At 40.6% G+C, this 20,568-nt stretch overlaps 1 protein-coding gene across 1 annotated transcript in view; it reads right to left on the bottom strand.

Moving 5' to 3' along the window:
• The window catches only part of adam11 (ADAM metallopeptidase domain 11), a gene marked incomplete at its 5' end in the record, with an annotated part of 36,644 nt that extends 16,418 nt beyond the window's left edge, over positions 1-20,226 (bottom strand). Inside the window, 6 exons of the mRNA XM_083903945.1 lie at positions 841-898; positions 2,475-2,557; positions 9,835-9,901; positions 12,090-12,166; positions 18,955-19,088; positions 20,181-20,226. Coding sequence (XP_083760071.1) covers positions 841-898; positions 2,475-2,557; positions 9,835-9,901; positions 12,090-12,166; positions 18,955-19,088; positions 20,181-20,226 — 465 coding nt within the window. The remainder of the gene's footprint in view (positions 1-840; positions 899-2,474; positions 2,558-9,834; positions 9,902-12,089; positions 12,167-18,954; positions 19,089-20,180) is intronic.
• Positions 20,227-20,568: the final 342 nt, after the last annotated feature.

Here is a 20,568-nt window from a genome sequence, read left to right as displayed (position 1 = left end):
TAATGATGCCCTCTGATATGCGTCACACGTGCCTCGGAATTACTTTCCTCATCCTGAGCTTAAAAGCTTTCCTCCGTGCCTTGTCCTCTGTGGTGCAGACCAATCGACATGGAAAGAAAGTGCTCTGATACATAATTAATCATTAACTGGGTTGTCATAATAGCAACAACACTACTGGACACTGTGGTACACTTGAACTGGGGATGAATACTTTATGAAAATGAGCCATCTGAGATAGAGAGAGAGAGGCAGAGATGAGCTGGGAGGCTATTGATCCTCTCTATGTAACGGAGCTGCACTTTGATTATTGTGAGTCTTAATGGGGGAAAATGCTCAGCCACTACCACTAAGTTCTTTCTACTTCCTTTCAATACTAGATCTACTAAAAATCGAATCTAAACATTTTTAATGCTCTTAAAACTTCTTTTAACAAAAATAAAAAAAAATCATTATAATGTCACATGAATCATCATCACCACACCGTCTATGTATCAGGTGATGTCTGCTGTTAGATATGAGACAGGAGATGGATTGTATATCAACTCAATGGTTTCCACACAACAGCTCGGAGAGATTGAGTAACGCGGCGCGGAGTCGCTGTAAGTCACGGAGAGACGAGCACAGAGAATGTGAGACTGAGGAGGAGTGGATTCACCACGAAGATTCAGACAAATCTGTTCAGTGAGTTGGTAGAAACCAGTGCCAATGTTTTGACATCTTTACAACATGACCTTGCTTGCTCTGCTAGGTTCGATGCCCCCAAGGGGAGAAAAAAAAAGATAAGTGTTTGTTTACTAGCAATGCAACTGGCTGATCCATTCCAGTGAAGCCCTGACTCACCTCTCCACGGCCAACAGGCTCAATCACATAAGAGAAGTTCCCATCAGAGAACATCCCACTGAAAAAGAAAAACACAGTAGCAGGTTACAATGTGCTGTACATTATTATTCCACGTGTTGAAACAACTTACTATGACAGCATGATGCTGTAGTTTAAAGTCTGACACACGGCTGCCAGTGACAAAAGGAAAACAGACTTAAGCCACTTAACAAAATGCTCACCTAATAAAATCTATGTCCACTTAAGGTCCCATATTATACCCTATTTCTCTAAGTTAACCTAGTTCCCTGGTGTCCTAATGAACATGTCTGTGACATGCTTTGGTCAAAATACCATAAGGATGAAGCACCACAGCAGTTCAATCACCCTGCCAAAACAGCCTTGTTCAGAACGCTCTGTTTAGTAGTATCTCTTTAGGTCCACCTTAAAAAAAAAAGAATTACAAAACTTGAAATCACATCAGCCACAGAGGCTACTGGGAGCTAACAGCAGTTAGCATTTGGAGACTGCATTAGCATTTGCAGGCTCTAGCAGGCACATTGCCGTCATATACAACATGTATCCACAGGACAGATAAATCCTCTGAAGCTGGAAGTTTGTGTAGGACTCTGTGCTGCACCGTGGAGCCAAGAATAGAACTTTTCGTGGACTTCCAGTTTTCGGGTATACTATTGCCCTCACCAGCACCCTCGCGTGCTTTACTAACAAAGCGGAGCTCCGCGAGACAACAATTCCAGGAATTGAGCGCATTGTGGCGTCCCAGTGAGCGTGGAAGTCTCCTGTTTTATCTCCTGTACTTAGACTGAGGCGGACCACAAAAACAGTCATCTTTTTTCACACTTTGCCAACTGATAGGGCCTCCAGAGGTTTTAAATGATTAAAAAGTTGTTTTTGCATAATGTCCCCTTTAAGTGAAAAATATACAATAATCAAACAGGTAGATCAACAGCTTCCCTGTCTTCATGAGCTTAAAACACTGGATTTCTCAGTGGACTTTGGTTCATGTGAAACCTCAGTTTTCATTCAGGAAAAGACTGTTTAACAAAGCTTAATAAAGCATATTGTTATGATAGCACATGCTTAAGGTGAGGTATATTTGATTCAATACCACTTATTTAAATTAAAGATTACATTTCTTAAATCTGTTTCTCCTTGTGTCCTGACTGGCAGACATGTTTTCAGTGAGAGTGTGCCTGACTGTAAGGCCTTTTTGAACTACACTCCAAAAACATGGTTTATCAATGTTACTAGTTGAGTATTAAAGCTTTTGATTTCATTTGCAGCAATCTTGGAACATTTCATTAATGTAAACAAAAACAACTTTAGGGCCAAATGTCAGGTAAAATTACAACTTTTAGGCCACACATGACATAAATTTCGACATCCACCCATTTCTATGTTGGACCATTCGTGGATGAATCTGTGCAAATCTCCAGCACGCTCATGTTGTGCTCAAAAGAGACAACAAAGACAATGGCAACCATGAGAAAGTCAAAGAAAACAAGGACATACAAGTGAGGTGATTTCCAGGTAAATGTGTGGACTGATACAGACCCTTGTTTATACAGTATATGAAAGGAATCATGGGCCTCTATCCGTGGATGTGGAGTGTGACAAGTATGACCCAGGCTCACCGTAGGCCATGGCAGGTGGACAGTGCAGCCCAGGAGCCCGGTATCCCTCGCACTTGCCCGTGGTAGTAGCAATGCTCTCCCCCCTGACAAAGAAATTATGGATTACACAGTGAGAAACCAAATCCACCATCATCCAGTAACAGGTTCATGCAAATGTAAAAAAAGAAACACATATTGACTCTTATATCCTATACAAACACAGAGCAGGTATTTGCTGTCACAGAGGGGCTTATGGGCGACCTGGTGGGCCGATTTAAAGAAATCAATGACTATTGTACAGCGCAGGGAAAACTTACACCCTCAGAACCTGCAGCTGACTTGGGTTTCAGCAAGAAAAAGCTGTGTGCACCCATGCATGCGTACAGTACATGTGTGTGAGAGATGGGTGGAGTAATTAAAGAGCAGGAAATCCAGGGAAGAATTTGAACAAAAGGAATCTAGTTCCACTCTAGGTGAGTGAACATAAACAGGTGACATGGGTGTAAAAATCCAGAATTCTACATCAAACATTACAGTTTAGAAAAAGAAGAGTCAGGAAGTAATATTTGTGAACCAGTGAGAACCCAACTCAAGGCTGTTGGTTAATATGGAAGAGAGTAATTCAGGACAGGTGCACAAAGATAACAGTAAGTGTCTGTGACTGTAATCTCTCTCAATCAAAGCATATGTTAATTCATTGGATATAAGAATCTGAAATGTAGTTTTGAAGCCTCCAGAATAACAATTTGGCTGACACCACCATTGACATTTTGCAACCAGAATGTTAAAGGTTTTCTCCTGCAACCAGGTTCCAGCTGTCAATCACACTTGGGAACACCTACGTGTTCTTTGTGCCGCACTTTAAAGTCTATTTGCCTCATAATGGGAACTTTGAAGCTTTTGAAGAAGACTCGAGACTAGCAAGTGAGACCATTAACTCCTCAGGAAAATGTTGACATTATAAATCAAGTGAGAGGAAGGATAATTTACCCATTGAATTCCATTTTAAACTACCTTTTGCAACCAGTGGAGTCGCCCCCTGGTGGCTATTCCATGTATTTCTACTTCTTATTTGGTTTATTTAGGAACCTGGAAGGCTACATACTGAAATACCAGAAAGACACATGTACATATTCACTTATAGAACACAATTATTTAAAGGTGCATTATGTAATAAATCTAATGCAACTGGCCATAAAATCCTCCTAATATGTCACAGAGACTCAGGAATAATGTTCATATAACAAACTGAACTCACCAACAACAACAGTACAGCCAAAATATTTGCATTAAAAACATCTTTTTTTGCAGACTGCAAATCTTGTTTATGTTTTGAAATCATGTTTTGGCATGTGGCACCACCTACCGCCGTCTACCAATCATTGCAGTCGGTAGAGTCTCAGCTGCCGAGCAACCACGGGTTGCCAGTTAAGTCAAAAAACTAATTCTATAAGACCTTGGTATTTTGAATTTGAATGTAGTAACCATTTTTGGCCACATTCTTGCATATGGCGCCTTTTAGTAAAGTGTAATTTTGGTTATATCAAACCTTTGAAATTTTTTAAATAATGTTATAGAAAAGCCTAACGAGTAAAGAGATTGCCAATTAGTCTTGAAATATGCAATACCTCCAAATCACATTATTGTCTGTTGGCATTGTGGATCATCAATTAATCATTGTGAAATCAAAATGCAATTAAAAACAATTGCCAATCCAAAAAGGCTGCAACTGAATTGTTGTATATTTTTTTCACTGTTCTTCCATGCCAATTGAAAAGACAATTAAATGTTATAAACAGTTTTTAAGTACTCATCCTTGTAACACTCACAACATTTACCAGAAACATTGCACTGCTTTACCCTATAATCATTCAGCCTGAGTCAGCATTATCCCTAATAAGTAAAATACAATACATTTAAATAAACATGGAGGATATACACGAGACAGATTTAAAATGGGCATTAAAAAAAAGAGAAAAATCAATGCTGAAAAGCAGAGATATCCTGGCTTTCAGGAACTGGCTCATTCTCTTCCCAGCATGGAACCTGATAGTATCTATCACCCCCCAGATGAGATGGTAAATCAACAACAAAATAATGGTGACCCTCAGGAGTGCAGCAGCTTTTCACTTTTGATTATGCACGTTTCTTACATCGTCATGCAAGGAGCATGAGTCATGAATTCTGTTCTCTTCATGTGTCAACAGAAAGACGTTCAGAATGACCTTATATATTATATATATAATATACATTATATATATATATATTTCAAACTTCATGCCTCCTATTTGTACATCAATCAAAACAACATGTCTGATAAAGGAAACTGATTTATAATGAGACCATATCTCATTTAATATGAGATAAAATGTTATGAATACAGTGTCATGACCTGATCACAACAGTCAGAGATGAGACAACACACAACACCTGCTGTGACTTACATATGTGAGCGATCAATAACTGAGGAGAATAAACTGTGCATTAACGTGGGCAGGATTACAGCCAGAATGATTTTAAATAATCAAACAGGCCTCAAGTAAGAGGGAGGAGATTAGAGCCACATGTCGGAGCAAGGACGCTGTGAGAGAGAGACTCATAGAGAGGGTCAGTTTCAGGTGTTTGTAATGAACTCCACTCATGTCCTGTCATGTCTGTGACTTGAGACTGCAGCTGTCTGCCATGAACACAAAGAAAAGACTGCACTTCATGTATCATTGACCTTTAAAGGTGCATTATGTAATAAATCTAAAGCAACTGGCCATAAAATCCTCCTAATATGTCACAGAGACTCAGGAATAATGTTCATATAACAAACTGAACTCACCAACAACAACAGTACAGCCAAAATATTTGCATTAAAAAAAATATTTTGCAGACTGCAAATCGTGTTTATGTTTTGAAATCATGTTTTGGCATGTGGCGCCACCTACCGCCTTCTACCAATCATTGCAGTCAATAGAGTCTCAGCTGCCGAGCCAGTTACGCCAGTTACGTCTGAAAACGAAACCTAAAAGACCTCGGTATTTTGAATTTGAATGTAGTAACTGTTTTTGGCCACATTCTTACATATGGCACCTTTAAGCCCCAAAATAGGTCCAACAAAAAAATTTCTTGCTAAAAGATAATCCATATTTATTTATTATGTTTTGTTTATTAATTTTTGAGCAGACTCTGTTGTGACGTGCAGCACAGCGGCGACATTAAAATCCACATTGTTGCTGTAATAAATACTGTGTGTGTGTGCTGTGCTTCATCATTAGTAACTAGTGTTCACTGGGGCCTGTCATGATGCTGCTGGTTGGAAAACATATTTCTGTTTCACTGTTTATCTCCTTTATGTGAATTATAAACATTGCAATGAAAACTGAACCATTAAAGGCGCCATACGTAACAATGTGGCCAAAAATTGTTACTACACTCAAATTCAAAATACTGAGGTCTTTTAGGTTTCGTTTCCTCCGCCATTGTAGCTCAAACAGGTTGCTCAGCAGCTGAGACTCTACTAACTACTGACTGCAATGATTGGTAGATGGCGGTAGGTGGCGCCACATGCCAAAACATGATTTCAAAACATAAACATTTTTTCATAAAGATTTGTGGTCTGCAAAATATAATTTTTAATGCAAATATTTTGGCTGTACTGTTGTTGTTGGTGAGTTCAGTTTGTTATATGAACATTATTCCTGAGTCTCTGTGACATATTTTATAGCCAGTTGTTTTAGATTTATAACATAAAGCACCTTTAAATAATAGTTGTTGGTTACGTTTTAGTGACATAAAACTACTTTCATGTAAGGTCGGCTGTAACTCAAACCCAGCTCATGTGGTCAGAAACTGATTAAGCATAATATGAGATGAGTTATTTTACATTATCACAATGAAAGGAAATCATCTTTGTTGTCATTGCACAACTGAAAAAACAAGGTCAAATGAAAGGGTTGACCATAGCCGCTGCGACTGAGCGCGCCGCCACAAGGGACCAACCTGACCGAATAATGTCTAACATTCTAACATGTTCTGGTGGTGGGAGGAAACCGGAGAGCCCGGAGGAAAACCACTCAGACAAGGGGAGAACATGCAAAAGCCAGCACCTTCTTGATGTGAGGCAACAGTGCTAACCACCACTAACCACTGTGCCACCCTTGGTGCTATCGCCTTCTACTGCTGTATGGAGTCAGTAGTCTCTGTGTATCATGTCACCCCCCCCCCCCCCCAAGGCATGTCACAGATATGTTCATTAGGACACCAGGGAACTAGGTTAACTTGGAGAAATAGGGTATAATATGTCCACTTTAAATTTTTGAATATCTGTTCCACTCTCATCTGGAAAGCTAGATGCTGGAGTGGTATCAGCATAGCGTTGCCAGCGGCCGTGGTGTGAGGCAGCATTTGTGCACCAAGACATAAGTGAAGACGGAGTGTTATTAGTGAGAGTGTGGCTGGAGCCTGACCGATTGATTGTGGTCTGGCGGCTGTCAGCTGTTTATATCTGGAGTGTATGATTACTGTGTCCTGCACGAGCTAACGCACAACTTTATTTAGTGACACAAACTATAGCTGCCAGATTTAAAAAGATTCCTTCTTCCCCATTCATAAGTTCATAATTACAAGGCAAAAAAGTGTGATTTCTGAAGTCACATTGTCCTTGATCTTTGACCATCAAACTCTCATCAGTCTTAAGTTCAGGTAAACGTACAGTATCTGACCACAGCTGTCACTGCAGTGGAGGCATTATGCAAAGTCTTTGATTAAGTACAGGTATTTTTTTGGAAGCATACTGATATTAAGCAGTGCTACATCCATTTAGGAAGAGCTAGACTTTCATCTTCATATTGCCAAGTTAGGCCCACAGCACTTAGCCCGAGACACGAGCATAAATAAATAAGAGGTAGGATTACAGGGCTAAATGGAGGAAATCCAATTGCCTGACACAGCAGACGTACACCGACTGCGAGTGACTTTCAGATGAGGTGTATGGGCTTTGGCGATTAGAGTCATCATTGCTCCGAGGACAAGGAAATAAAGAACTAAATGAATGAAATAATAATCTGTTTGTGCGAACACCGACAAATGGAGGCAAATGAACAGGAATGAATGTCCCAGAGTCATTTTTAACTGTAGGTGAACTTTAATTGTCGATGTAACTATTTATGTGTTTTCCTGATGATGTTCATGACTGTATTTACTTCTTCTTTTTTTTTTTCAAACTACTGTATATTTTAATTTATCGGATATTAATAATAACATTGCATCATATTTGGTGATTGAAGAGATGTTATAGAAAGGGGTCTGTGAAAAAAATCTAAGGAAAAATGTGTTTTAGGCCGGACACTGATGCAAATATAGAAGAGCTTCCATCAATTCCTTGTCACTAACTCAATTCCTCTTCTAGTCTGTGTCACTGTGATTCAATCCAAACGAGACAGTCACCAGCTCAGTGCAATAGTGCAGATCCACAGGGACCAATAACTAACTGACACACAAAGGCAGGAGGAATTTATTGGCACATCAGTAAGATGTAATAAATCAAGATGGAAACAGAAGAGGTAGAGTTAATGATCATGCTCTGCCTTTTTTTTTTTTTAGGATAAAAAGCCCTTTATCAAATTAGATCTTCATTTTAAAGCCTATAGAACATGTTAAATCCTAATTTTTTATCACATAATCTGTGCACTTCGTTGTTCATTTCATAGAGAAATATGAAGAAATAAATGCATCTTCCTATCTGTAAATAATAGTTTCCTCACGTGACACACTTTCCAAAGGTCAGGCCAGGAGTTGGTTGGCAAAATATGGAAAAATGGACACGATTTCAAATCCCTTCACAACATGACAATGTAAACCCACCCTGGTGCTGCTGCTGGTTACCATGGCAACCATTTACTAATTGGTCAGGTGGTCTTTGGCAGAAAAAAAGGGGATGGAAAAGGAGAACAGGCATTAGCGAGACAAAGACCGAAATAAAAGCAGAGGATAGTGACAAAAGGTGAATGTCCCCCCCCCCCCCGATGGTGTTGACAGTCAAATATGTCTGCAGTGACTTCCTGTCTTTGGCTGAGACACTGTGAAGACACGAGACTCTGGACATAATTATACTGCTGCTGCATGTCAGGGAGGAGAACCTGTCAGCCATCCCATCATTCGTGCTCGTGCAGCTACAACTAAAATATATCTTTCTACAGATTCAGGATGATGTCTGGATGTCTGAGTCAACAGCAGAACAAACAGTGGGCCAATACACACCTGAAACAAAGCATCTCCATCACAATACATTACCGATCTAATACTGTTCTGTTTGATAAGTAACAGCAGTATTTTCCGTGAGGTATCATTGCCTTAAAGGGACAGTGTATAAGATTCAATCTTATATGGGGCATATTGGCAGAAATTTAATATACTACCCCTATGTTATGTTTGTCAAAGTCATTTAGTTTCCACAGTATTAGATTAATCCTTGAGTATGTACTTTTGGTAAGGGACTTGCTTTAGATTGTAAATAAAAAGGGGAAATAGACTTCTTGTTTGCTAGTGAAACTAATCAGGAAGTGAAAATATATGGAATAGCCAGCAGGGGGTGAATACAATGACATCAGTAAACATTTCCTGATGGTCATGATGATTTTCATGATGCAAATGTTTACTGGTGTTATTAATCAAGTGAGTAGTAAAAACTCATAGACTTCTTTTTTGTTTTTCTTTGTAAATATTGTCACCAGGAAAATAGATGATAAAACAAACACTGCACACGAGTGAACACTAGTGTGACTGACAGCTGGTATCATCCAATAGCAGTCTGGTTGCAGGTCGGGCTGCAACTAACGATTATTTTCATCATCAGTTAATCTGTCAAATTTTTTTTTTCCAATTAATCGAGTACTTGTTTGGTCCGTAAATGTCCGAAAATGTCAAAAAAGTTGACCAAACTTAGAAATAATGACATTCTCCACATATTTCTTTGTTACATGGAGCAAAAAAAACGAAATATTCACATTTACGAAGCTGCACAATTAGAGAGCTTGTTTTAATTAGAGAAAAAACAGTAAATTCGATTAACTGATTATCAAAATAGTTTCATTTAGTAATCAATTAATAATTGATTTATTGAATAGTCGTTGTGGCCCTAGTTGCAGGTGACATCTGTGAACTTAGATTTTCTAACTGCAACTCCTGAGGTGGTAGTTCAGATTCTCATGACCAGTTGCTAATTCTCACTCAAGTTTAGTTTTTGATAAATGGCTAAATCTGTTTTTCCTTGCGTCCTCTTAACAGTGTTTACAGTCTGTCTTGAGCAGGTTTTTGGTGAAGGGAGTGAACAAAGCCAGAACTGTCCCTTTAACTCCTGGACATAAAAACAAATAAGCACAGAAGCGGAACCTACCATATTTTCTGATGGCTGTCCGTCATCCTCATAGTGCCGCTCCACATAGTCGGTAGACAGGAGATTACTGGAGAGAGAGGACAACATTCAAATCACAGTTAAAAGCACTAACTAGTACTGCAGAACCAACTATTTCCTTTTTTACTTAGAGCGGGCTTGCGCCAACATTTATGATGTCATTAAAAGGAAAATTAAATGTTAATGGTCTGTAAGTACACTACAAAATGTATAAGAACAGGCTTGTTTATTTTATGTTTTCATGCAGAAACGCTTCATACTATCTTTAAATAATTTCATGTTTCATTTTAAAAGCACAAAACTACAGCTCTGTGAGACACAGTCATACAGGTCATCGGCACAGAGTGCTAATTATGCAAATGCTATTTTGAATTGCGCCAGTCGAGATAAACTAAAATCACCGATTCATAAGCAAAACGACGCGTGAAGAATTGCTGATTCTCAGAACCAGGCACAGGTGTTTCATTAATCAGCAAAGACTTGGTAGAGGGAGATGAAATTGAATCAAATTTTATTTGTTATATGCACCAGTGATTCCCAAAGGCGGCATCTGTGGAAGTGAAATTATATAGGAAAAGGTCAAAGGTCAGAGACTAAACCAAGGAGAACAAACTCCCTGGATCTGGGAAAAATATTTTCTAGTCTCCAAAGTGATGAGTGTTGAAATGATGATTGCTGCCAGGATGGAGACAATGTTTTGACCGTGAATATGAGCCAAGAACATGACGACCTTAAAGCACTGGGGAGTGTCAGCTCAGCTGTTTTATCATCAGAACAGGAAAACATTTGGAGAAATGTGGGGAAGAATTCCTAACATCACACACGTACATGCATGAGCTCAGTGACAGGGCTATTTGACTGTTCCACTGCTGTTCAACAATCCATCATCCATCTTCTACTTCTTTACCCTCCACATATGAGGGTCGCAGGGTCCTCTGGTATCAATCCCAGTCGACAATGGGAAGGTTACACCCTGTGCAGGTCGCCAGTCCATCACAGGGCCACAAATAGAGGCAAACAACCACCCACTCTAACATACTCACCCATGGTCAATCCAGAGTCCAATTTTGTCTAATCCCCAAATCTGCATGTTTTTGGACTGTGGGAGAACCCTGGCGGAAACCCACGGACACACGAGGAGAACATGCAAACAAAGGTCTTATATAGTTTGCCTCGCTTAGATTGTAAATACTTCATCTGTCTGCATTGTCGATTATTTTCTCCACAGCAGTCGCAATATATAACCACTAGTGGAGAATCAACATATCGAAAGATACGCCCCCCATTTAGCTTCTTAGTATAAGGGGGTTTGGAGTTTGTCGAGTGCCATTCCTACCCTAAATTGTCTTATTCTTCTGTGTATCGACTTATTTGATCATTTCTGGGTATTTATGGTAGTACAGGCACAGAACCAGGCAGGCCAGCCTGTTTCTGACTTGACTGAATGTATACAGCATATGCAGCAGTAGCTGAACTTCAAATTGCATTACCTGGGTGTGTTAGTCTGACTGTGAGAAATTCAATTTTGTTCAATTTCAGTCGAGCTAACATGTTGGCTAGGAAAGGTCTCCAGAGGCTCCACTTCCTGAGGAGGCTGAAAAAAGGCACAGCTCCCACAACGGCTGCTGTTCGTCCTCTACAGGTGCACCATAGAGTCAGTAATCACATGAGTGCATCACAGCCTGGTACTCTGGCTGCACCTCGGATAACAGAAAGACCCTGCAGAGCATCATTAAAACTACCCAGCGGCACCCAGCTTCTAACATTGGAGGAATTGCATGGAAGTCACAGAGGCAAAACATCACCAAAGACCCCAAGTCACCCAGGAAAGAGATTCCTCTGCTACAGAACTCTGTACGCCTGCACGTCCCCACAGACATCACACTTCTGAACTCAAAAAACGTAATCCTGCATCCTCAAATGAACCCAGGGTTAAACTGTCATCACTGTTATAACTGTGCAATATTCATCTCACAGCTCTTAATCATGTAGTTATTGCATTTACATTAGTTTTTATCTTGTGCTTAAAATGAGCATCTGCTGATGGTGATTGCTCCAAATGACATCCCATGGTACTTGTTACGATAAAGGACTCCAATCTGATTTCATTTAATGTTCAAACATGCTTTAGTTAGACAGTCACTGTTTTATTTCTATTGTCATGTAAAGATACCGAGTGACAGTTGTATCCAGTGACATGTTGCCAGTATAGGGTCAGTGTGTGTGTGCTGACTTACTGGTTGAGCTCCAGGTCAAGGGTGAAAGAAGTGCCAAAGGCCTTCACCAGGAAGCTGCACTGGGCCAGATGGACCGGCTGAGGAAGTGAGAGAAAAAAAAAAGGAAAGTGACAAAATTAGTACCTGATTTAGGTCGCGTCATATTAGAAGAATCCCTGTACACTCTTATTTTACCCAAGCAGCTTTAAGGAAAAACAAAAATCACTATTTAGTTTCATATGTCAAACATGTGCAGCCCATGGCCAAGAGGGAAGGAGATGGGCTTGTAACCAGAGAGTTGCCAGTTCAAATCCCACGATGGATCAAGGCATATAATCCTCCAGTGCTCTGTCGGTGCAAATAAGTGCTACCCACTGCTCCTGTGTATATGTGTGTGTATAAGGATGGGTCAATTTCACTGTCAATAATGGGTTTGTGTGCAAAAATAACTAATCCTATTCTTGACCATTATCAAGAGAATAAAAAGTGTTTAATACCAGTATTTTCATGTCTATTTAGTCCTTTTTCTCGTATGACCATACTAACATACTACTAGTTTAGACATACTCATTATCTGCTTGTGTGTAATAATATGTAGTTGGTGCACTCCTTGTTCTAATAAGACTTGTTCCCCCCCCCCCCCCATTTTCTAATTATACAAATCAAAAATAAATGACCATTATGTCAGATGGAAACAGTCGACAACACGCTACAAACACACCTTTTTAAATTGGACATAATAGATCTGCAACCAACTTGTTAGGACTTGTAATGCAACATTTCTTCTTTTCACTCTTTACGCATTATTTATATTTTGGGCTTGGTCTTGTTCGTTTAATTTCATCAACGTTTCCTTTGGCCCACCTGCCATCTTTGTAAATATATCCGTGTGCACCCTGAGGAAGTGAAAATGAATAGATTTCTATATTCTACGTCAAAATGTACCCTATCTTTTTGTATTGACAATTGAACACAGCAGACATGTCTGTATTTTAATTGTGTTTGTGTAGATTATTACTGTTATTCTTGAAGAGCACTAGGTTTTACTCCCATTCTCTGCCCCAATGTAATGCTCTCCATTTTTGTGAAGAGCACTACAGCAGGACTTCCTCATATATGTCCTACAGCTCCTGTCCTATACAGGGACTCGTTGTACTAGAAGAAAATATTAATATAACTTATAAAAAGCACAAGTTGATCCTATTTACTTAATTAAAAAACATTTTAAACAGTGCTTGTGTGCTTGTGATTCCTATACATTTATTTTGACCTTGAAAAAGAGCTTCCCCAGTTTACGACATATATTTGTATTTGAGTATTTAAGCCGTAGAGAGTGTACTTTCAGACGAGTCAACTGTGCGTCTGTAATTCATATTCCTACGGCGTTGGTCCTTGTCATTGACACAGACAAGTGACTCACCAATTTGTGAAGTATGTCATGGTTTGATGAAATTGTGAAAAAGACATTGTGGAGGGGGAAAAAAAAAAGTGACAGAATATGATGAAGACCGAGTGGAAGAGGGAAGTAAACTGATGGAGGTTAAATATGAAATCATATGAAACTGCGTGAATAGAGGGAGTAAAAAAGGGACTGCGATGATAAAGAACAACCTCCTCCAACAGTAACCTCTCTCTCTCTGAAGACGGCACCAGTCAGCTTTATCATCCCGCAAGCTTTTTGGATAAAGTGTAACCTTGGTCCAAGGTGAGTCTCATCCTCATTATGAGATGGAGCTCTGGTGGCTCACATCAGTGGGCTCTAATTAGCATTACCGTGCGCTCTCTGCAAACCTCTTAGACCTTGTTCAGACTCTGCCAGAAGATAGTACGATTTATTTGCATATCTTGATTTTATCCAGATCAGCGTGTGAAGGTCACATTGTTTCCCCCCCTTAAATCTAATTCATGACAGATTTGAAGGTGGTTTGAAACACCTTCTTTAAATCAGCAACATTCCTAAGCACAAAACTCATAAAACGACTCAATGAAGACCAGCTGAAAGTGGCAAATCACAAAGGCCTCTGTGAAATCCTGGCACCCATCATTTGTCTACAGAGTGGCAAAGGACTGATAACTCAACTATGCAGTTTTCCCCAAGGTCGACTCTAGGTATCAGCAGAGGAAGGCGCCAGGCTTCTTGACCTGACCTGCCTCTCCTCCTCTCCTTCAAACTTTAACTCTGAGATTAACATCTCATTGTCTCAGTTAACTTAACTCATCACTGACCACAAACTCCATCCTTGGTCGATGTGTCTCCAGCTGAACACTCTTTTGCATCAATCTTAACATAACACACAAGGACACTGTGAAAACCGCTGTCGGACGTAAAGCTGGCCACGACGACATCAGGGAACAGCGCAAAACAAACATAACGGATTGTTTGGAAAGGAACATGATAAACCTCAGGTTTCCTGCATCTGTGCCCATCCATCCATCCATTTTTCACCGCTTATCTGGGGCCGGGTCGCGGGGGCAACAGTCTGAGAAGGGACGCCCAGACCTCCCTCTCGCAGGACACTTCCTCCAGCTCTTCCGGAGGGACCCCAAGGCGTTCCCAGGCCAGCCGGGTGACGTAGTCACTCCAGCATGTCCTGGGTCTTCCTCTGGGTCTCCTCCCGGTGGGACATGCCCGGAACACCTCCCGAGGGAGGCGTCCAGGGGGCATCCGATACAGATGCCCGAGCCACCTCAGCTGGCTCCTCTCGATGTGGAGGAGCAGCGGCTCTACTCCGAGCTCCTCCCGGGTGACAGAGCTCCTCACCCTATCTCTAAGGGAGTGCTCCGCCACTCTGCAGAGAAAACTCATTTCAGCCGCTTGTATCCGGGATCTTGTTCTTTCGGTCATAACCCAAAGTTCATGACCATAGCATCTGTGCTTTAAAGCCAATTAAAGTGGGTTCACTGACATCAAACGTGGGTTCACTGACATCATTACCAAATCAACCCATGCTGACAGGTTGGTTATGTCTATGCACACAAATATAACTGCAATCACATGCAAAATGATGTGGTTTGGGAGAATAAAAAACTGATTTTCCTGCAGGTCCACATAATTGTCCACCACTGTGCTCAGTCATACGTACAGTGTGTCCGTTGTTTTGGTCCCATCTCAACTTTTGACAATGGAAACTAACAACTAACAGTGTAATGAACCTGAACTGGAAACTGCTCTGTTTTCACTGTGACCTTGAAAATCCACGGTTGGATTTATCGCTACGAGCGATAAAACACCTTCCTCCTTTCACGTTACACATAGAGTTAAAAATATATCATTTGATCCATCCATCCTTATTTCACACCACACGACCTTCAAGGGTCAAGAGAGCTGGAGCCAATCTCAGCTGACATTGACACAGGTCACCAGCCTATCACATGACTAACAAACAGACCATTTACACCTGAAATTATTATTCTTTTACTAAATTATTCACAGTGTTGGTGGGTACTCGGATTACTTTTTTGATGTAATAAGTTAACTAAGTAACGCCACAATAAGTAACTCCACAATTAGAACACTTACTCTTTTCTTTTTTTTACTACAATAATCAGTTGAATTACAGCTATAGAGTGTAACAGGTGTCTGTAATCCATGAGGAACTTGCACCTTCAGCTGTTAGGAGGAGGAAGGAGGAGGATATCGCCTGATGGAATTAGCTATTTTTAGTGAATTTGACCTCTGCATTTAAGCCACTACACACCAGTGAACAGGAGAAGTGGGCAAAAAACACCTTTTCTCTTGGCCATGGACTGTCCAAAGACTAGCTTTACTTCACTGGGGGTTGAACCCAGGACCTTCTGCGTGTAAAGTAGACGTGATGACCACTACACCATGAAACCTGCTAAAGACCCCTCCTGTGTCTTCCAGCCCAAACAGAAATTAACCGAGCGTCAATTTTTTCCACATTCCGTAAGATTAGAAATAAAAAGTTTTTGACACTTATCGAGGAAGGAAACTGCTGCTGCTGCTGCTACCTCACGAACACGGAGGAGGAAGAAAAAAAGAACAAACGTTACAGTGTTTGGAATACGTTTCCACAACAGTTAAGGGGCCAACAATAAGAGTTTTATGGTCAAACATGAGATAAGTTTTCATTTCCAGTCATGCAAAAGTAACAGGTAACTTTTCTCAGATGGTTACTTTTTTAACTGCAGTAACATTGCAACGTGATTACTTTTAAAGTTACATCACCAACACTGATCGGCAACTATTTCAATCACTCATTTTTACAAAATAATTTCAGATTCTTCAATGTGAATAATGTTCTGATGACTCTTGGCACTGACAATGACAATGACAGAAAATCGAACATTTGGTTTGCGGACTAGATAAAATTATAATATTTTGATAAAGAAAGGTTTAACATTTCACACCATTTTCTACATTTCAGGGGCCAAACAAGATCAAGATATCGATCAAAAGATGAATACATAATCAGTGCTTGCAGCTAGAGCTGGGAGATGAAGCCAAATATTTATCATAATAATAACAAATGTTCAAACGATTATCACGATGCAATGTCTGATACATAAAGATTGAGTTTTGCTCCTGTGTGAATGTTCAACAAACCAGTTCATTGTGAAAAAGAAAATAAAAACTATAAATATCCTTGTTAAAAAAACAGAAATATTGAACAAATCGAAGCCAAACCTTCATAGGAATTATGTCTCTATAGTAAGTTTGCAATTAGCATTATATCTATACATATTGTTTCTTTATCATATTGATAATAAAGAACATGAAAATGTGATATGTATATTGAAAGTTAATTATTTCTTAATCGAAGTTCTGGACTGAAAAGAAGAACGTTCTTGCTGTGAGGCACCAGTGCTAACCACTGCACCACTGTGTCACCCTCATTTATTCCATTGTCATTATAAAAGCATCGATTATAGCATCTTTAAACCTGCTCTATAAGTACTACAGTGCTTAATGTAATGTACAGGCTACAGCTAAAAGGATGCTGGGCAGACTCAACCATCAAACATATAAATTAAAATGATATGAAGACGCTTAAGCAGCACATTATATTCTAGTCTCAGATAAGAGAGAGCGCGAGAGAGAGAGAGAGAAAGGTCATGAGACAACGTGTTGACCACAGAGGGCGACTCAAAGGCAGAACGGTGTTATTTCCACTGCTTGGCCTGACGCTGACTGACAGGCAGCTTTTATGGCAAGGGTAATGAGAGAGGACAGGTAGAGGCATGAAATATAATCTAACAGAGTGGAGAAGAGAAAGGCGGCAGAGGGGTGAGTTGGCTGACTTTGTGTTCCCCCCCCTTTTGTCTTGCTCCCTATCGTGCAAGCTGGGCATCAGGACAAGAGGTGTCACTGGGTGTAAGGGTAGTGACACATGACCTTGAAAACACTGCTGACAGAGAGCAGATGATGGTAGATTGTTTTTTTTAGAAGTAATTGCATGATACTTGTTTGAATATGCCTTTTTTTAAAGGGGACATATGATGCAAAATCAACTTTTTAATCATTTAAAGGTGCCATATGTAAGAATGTGGCCAAAAACGGTTCAAACAAATTCAAAATACCGAGGTCTTTTAAGTTACGTTTTCTGACCTAATTGGCAACCCATGGTTGCTCGGTAGCTGAAACTATACTGACTCCAATGATTGGTAGATGGCAGTAGGTGGCACCCCATGCCAAAACATGATTTCAAAACATAAACAAGATTTGCAGTCTGCAAAAAAAAAAAAATTTTTGGCTGTACTGTTGTTGTTGGTCAGTTCGGTTTGTTATATGAATATTATTCCTGAGTCTCTGTGACATATTAGGAGGATTTTATGGCCAGTTGCTTTAGATTTATTACATAATGCACCTTTAAATCCTTACATTTGGGACTCTGGAGGCCCTATCAGTCAGAAAAGTGTGAAAAAAGACTCACTCATGTTTTTGTGGTCCTCCTCAGTCTAAGTACAGGAGATGAAACACGCGATGTTGACTTCCACGCTCATTGGGACGTCACAATGCGCTAAATTCCTGGAATTGTTGTCTCGTGGAGCTACGATTTGTCCGTAAAACACGCGAGAGTGCTGGAGAGGGCAACGGTATCCGAAAACCGGAAGTCCGCAAAGTCTGTGAAACGTTCTATTCTTGGCCCCACAGTGCAGCACAGAGTCCTACACAAACTTCCAGCCTCGGAGGATTTATCTGTCCAGTGGATACATGTTATATATGATGGCAATGTGCCTGCTAGAGCCTGCAAATGATCACTTTTCCTAATGAAAACTGCTGTTAGCTCTGCTCTTCCTATCCCTTAAGTTTAGTTTTACTTTTTTTTTTAAGGTGGACCTTTAAGGTGGACCTTTAAGGTGGACCTAAAGAGATACTACTAAACCGAGCGTTCTGAACAGGGCTGTTTTGGCAGGGGGATTGAACTGATGCGGTGCTTCATCCTTATGGTATTTTGACCAAAGCATGTCACAGACGTGTTCATTAGGACACCAGGGAACTAGGTTAACTTGGAGAAATAGGGCATAATATGACACCTTTAAGTGTTAAGAAGCATTCTACTTTACTTAAATTGTTAAAAGTAATACAGTAATGTGAGTAAGTCTGTTTATTTTAATTTAGAAAAAATCCTATAACAACTGAAAGAAACCTTGTCATCATTTTTGTCTGTCGTCGCTCCTTTACTCTCATGGAGATGCCCTGCTCTGGTCTCAGTTTGATGTCAGAGATGACTACAATGAATGTGCACTGAACTGAGAGGAAAAGGTAATTAATGTGTGCTGAGTGAGTGCTGGAGGACGAGGACACACACCCACACACCCCCACACACCCACACTCACGCACACACTCACGCACACGCACACACACACGCACACACACACACACACACCCACACACACACACACACACAGGTGCAACGCTCACCTGCTCTCCGGCGCTGTGGTTTCTGACTCTGGTGTCCAGGCGGCTGTGAAGCAGCTCCTCCTGTGAGTAGATCTGATGCAGGAGCCGCTTGGGCTGAACGATCTCGTCTGCCAGAGGGAGCTCTCCCTGCAGAGCTGCAGAGGACACACACCGGGGAAGGTTTAGTGTAAGGCGATTAATAACAGAACAATCGAAACAGCTCAGTTGGCAGAGCTGGCGCCCCGTAGTGCAAAGAGTCAAGCTGCAGTGACCTGTGTTTCAATTCCACCTGTGGATGTTTTCTTCCTACCTGTTCACTGTCCTGTCCAATAAAGGCAAAACGCCCCCGAAAAAAATATCCTTAAAACAAAATATGTGACAAAAAAACCACTATAATTAAGTGTTGCAGGAATTCAACAGCCCAAATAAATGGACAAAATGTCAAAAGATTATGAGTCAAAATGACAGTAAAATTGTACAAAACAGGAAATCAGCAAAGATCAGCAGTGTCACCATTATATTCCTCAGTGGATGTCAGTGCCTTATTCTATTGTTTTCTCTCTTTATGTAGCTATAATTGCAACAGTAAAATGTTGAACAAAGGACATTAAATCACTTTCAAACACAACCTGCAATTTGAAACACTGCTGCACATTCCACGTTGTAATATTCTGTGAGTATTTTTACATATTTGACGTCTTATGACATCTTATTTTTTAACCATCATTTGTTATTACTTGTCTGTCTGTGATGTATTGACCTGGACCCTCTTGTAAAATAGATGTGTATTCTCAATTCTCTTTCTAGGTTAAGTAAAGGTTGTACATTCTTATTTTTATGCCATTTAAATACATAAATAAACGTAAAGCTCTCATTCTTGGATAGTGTCATGTAGTATAACGCTCCATTACCATCACAATTGAACTTTGCACAATGACATGTTCCCTAACAACACCTTAGAAGCTTGACTTTACAAAAAATCAAAGAGGAAATTAAACATATATTAGTTGGGGGAAAGGGCGCAAATCAAAATTGTGACCCAAATTGTGCATCCATCGCGCACAAGTGTGGATCTGACGTGTCTTTTTTCTGTAAAGAGCGCTCATCCTAAAAAGCTTGTTGATCAACACCAGGTCCTTGTTTTTGGTAAACAGTGACAGTGAACGCACCATCTCTTTGTGATCGTGACGCGCAGCAAAACTAAAAGCCCGAAGGAGGCGATGGAAGGAACACAGCGTTGTCGTTACCTGTGGCACACGCTGCAGCGAACAGCAGGCATCTCACAGCGAGCATGGTGCTCACATAGTCCCACTGATTGATCCGGTGCGAAGCCGTTAAATGGATCGATGGTGAGCGCGGAGCGCGCAACAGCAGGAGGAGCAGGAGGAGCAGGAGGAGCAGGAGGAGCAGGAGGAGTGAGCCTCACGATGAAGAGAATCACAACAGCGCGCCTCCTTCAAACGCTGCGCCCGCATCTCTCGCCTCTCTGCCCGCCTTCTGCCAGCTCTAAACGCCCTGAAGAGGGAGGCTCCTGCGCTCCGATCCTACAGCAGCAACAACATGGTGTGTGTCACTGACACTGAACTCCACTCTTCTCTCTCTCTCTCTCCTCCTTCACACACATACACACACTAA

Source organism: Microchirus variegatus (assembly GCF_963457635.1).
Source record: "Microchirus variegatus genome assembly, chromosome: 17".
NCBI classification, from domain to species: Eukaryota; Metazoa; Chordata; class Actinopteri; order Pleuronectiformes; family Soleidae; genus Microchirus; species Microchirus variegatus.
Note: the sequence above shows the minus strand (reverse complement) of the source record. Positions and strands in the feature narration are given on the sequence as shown.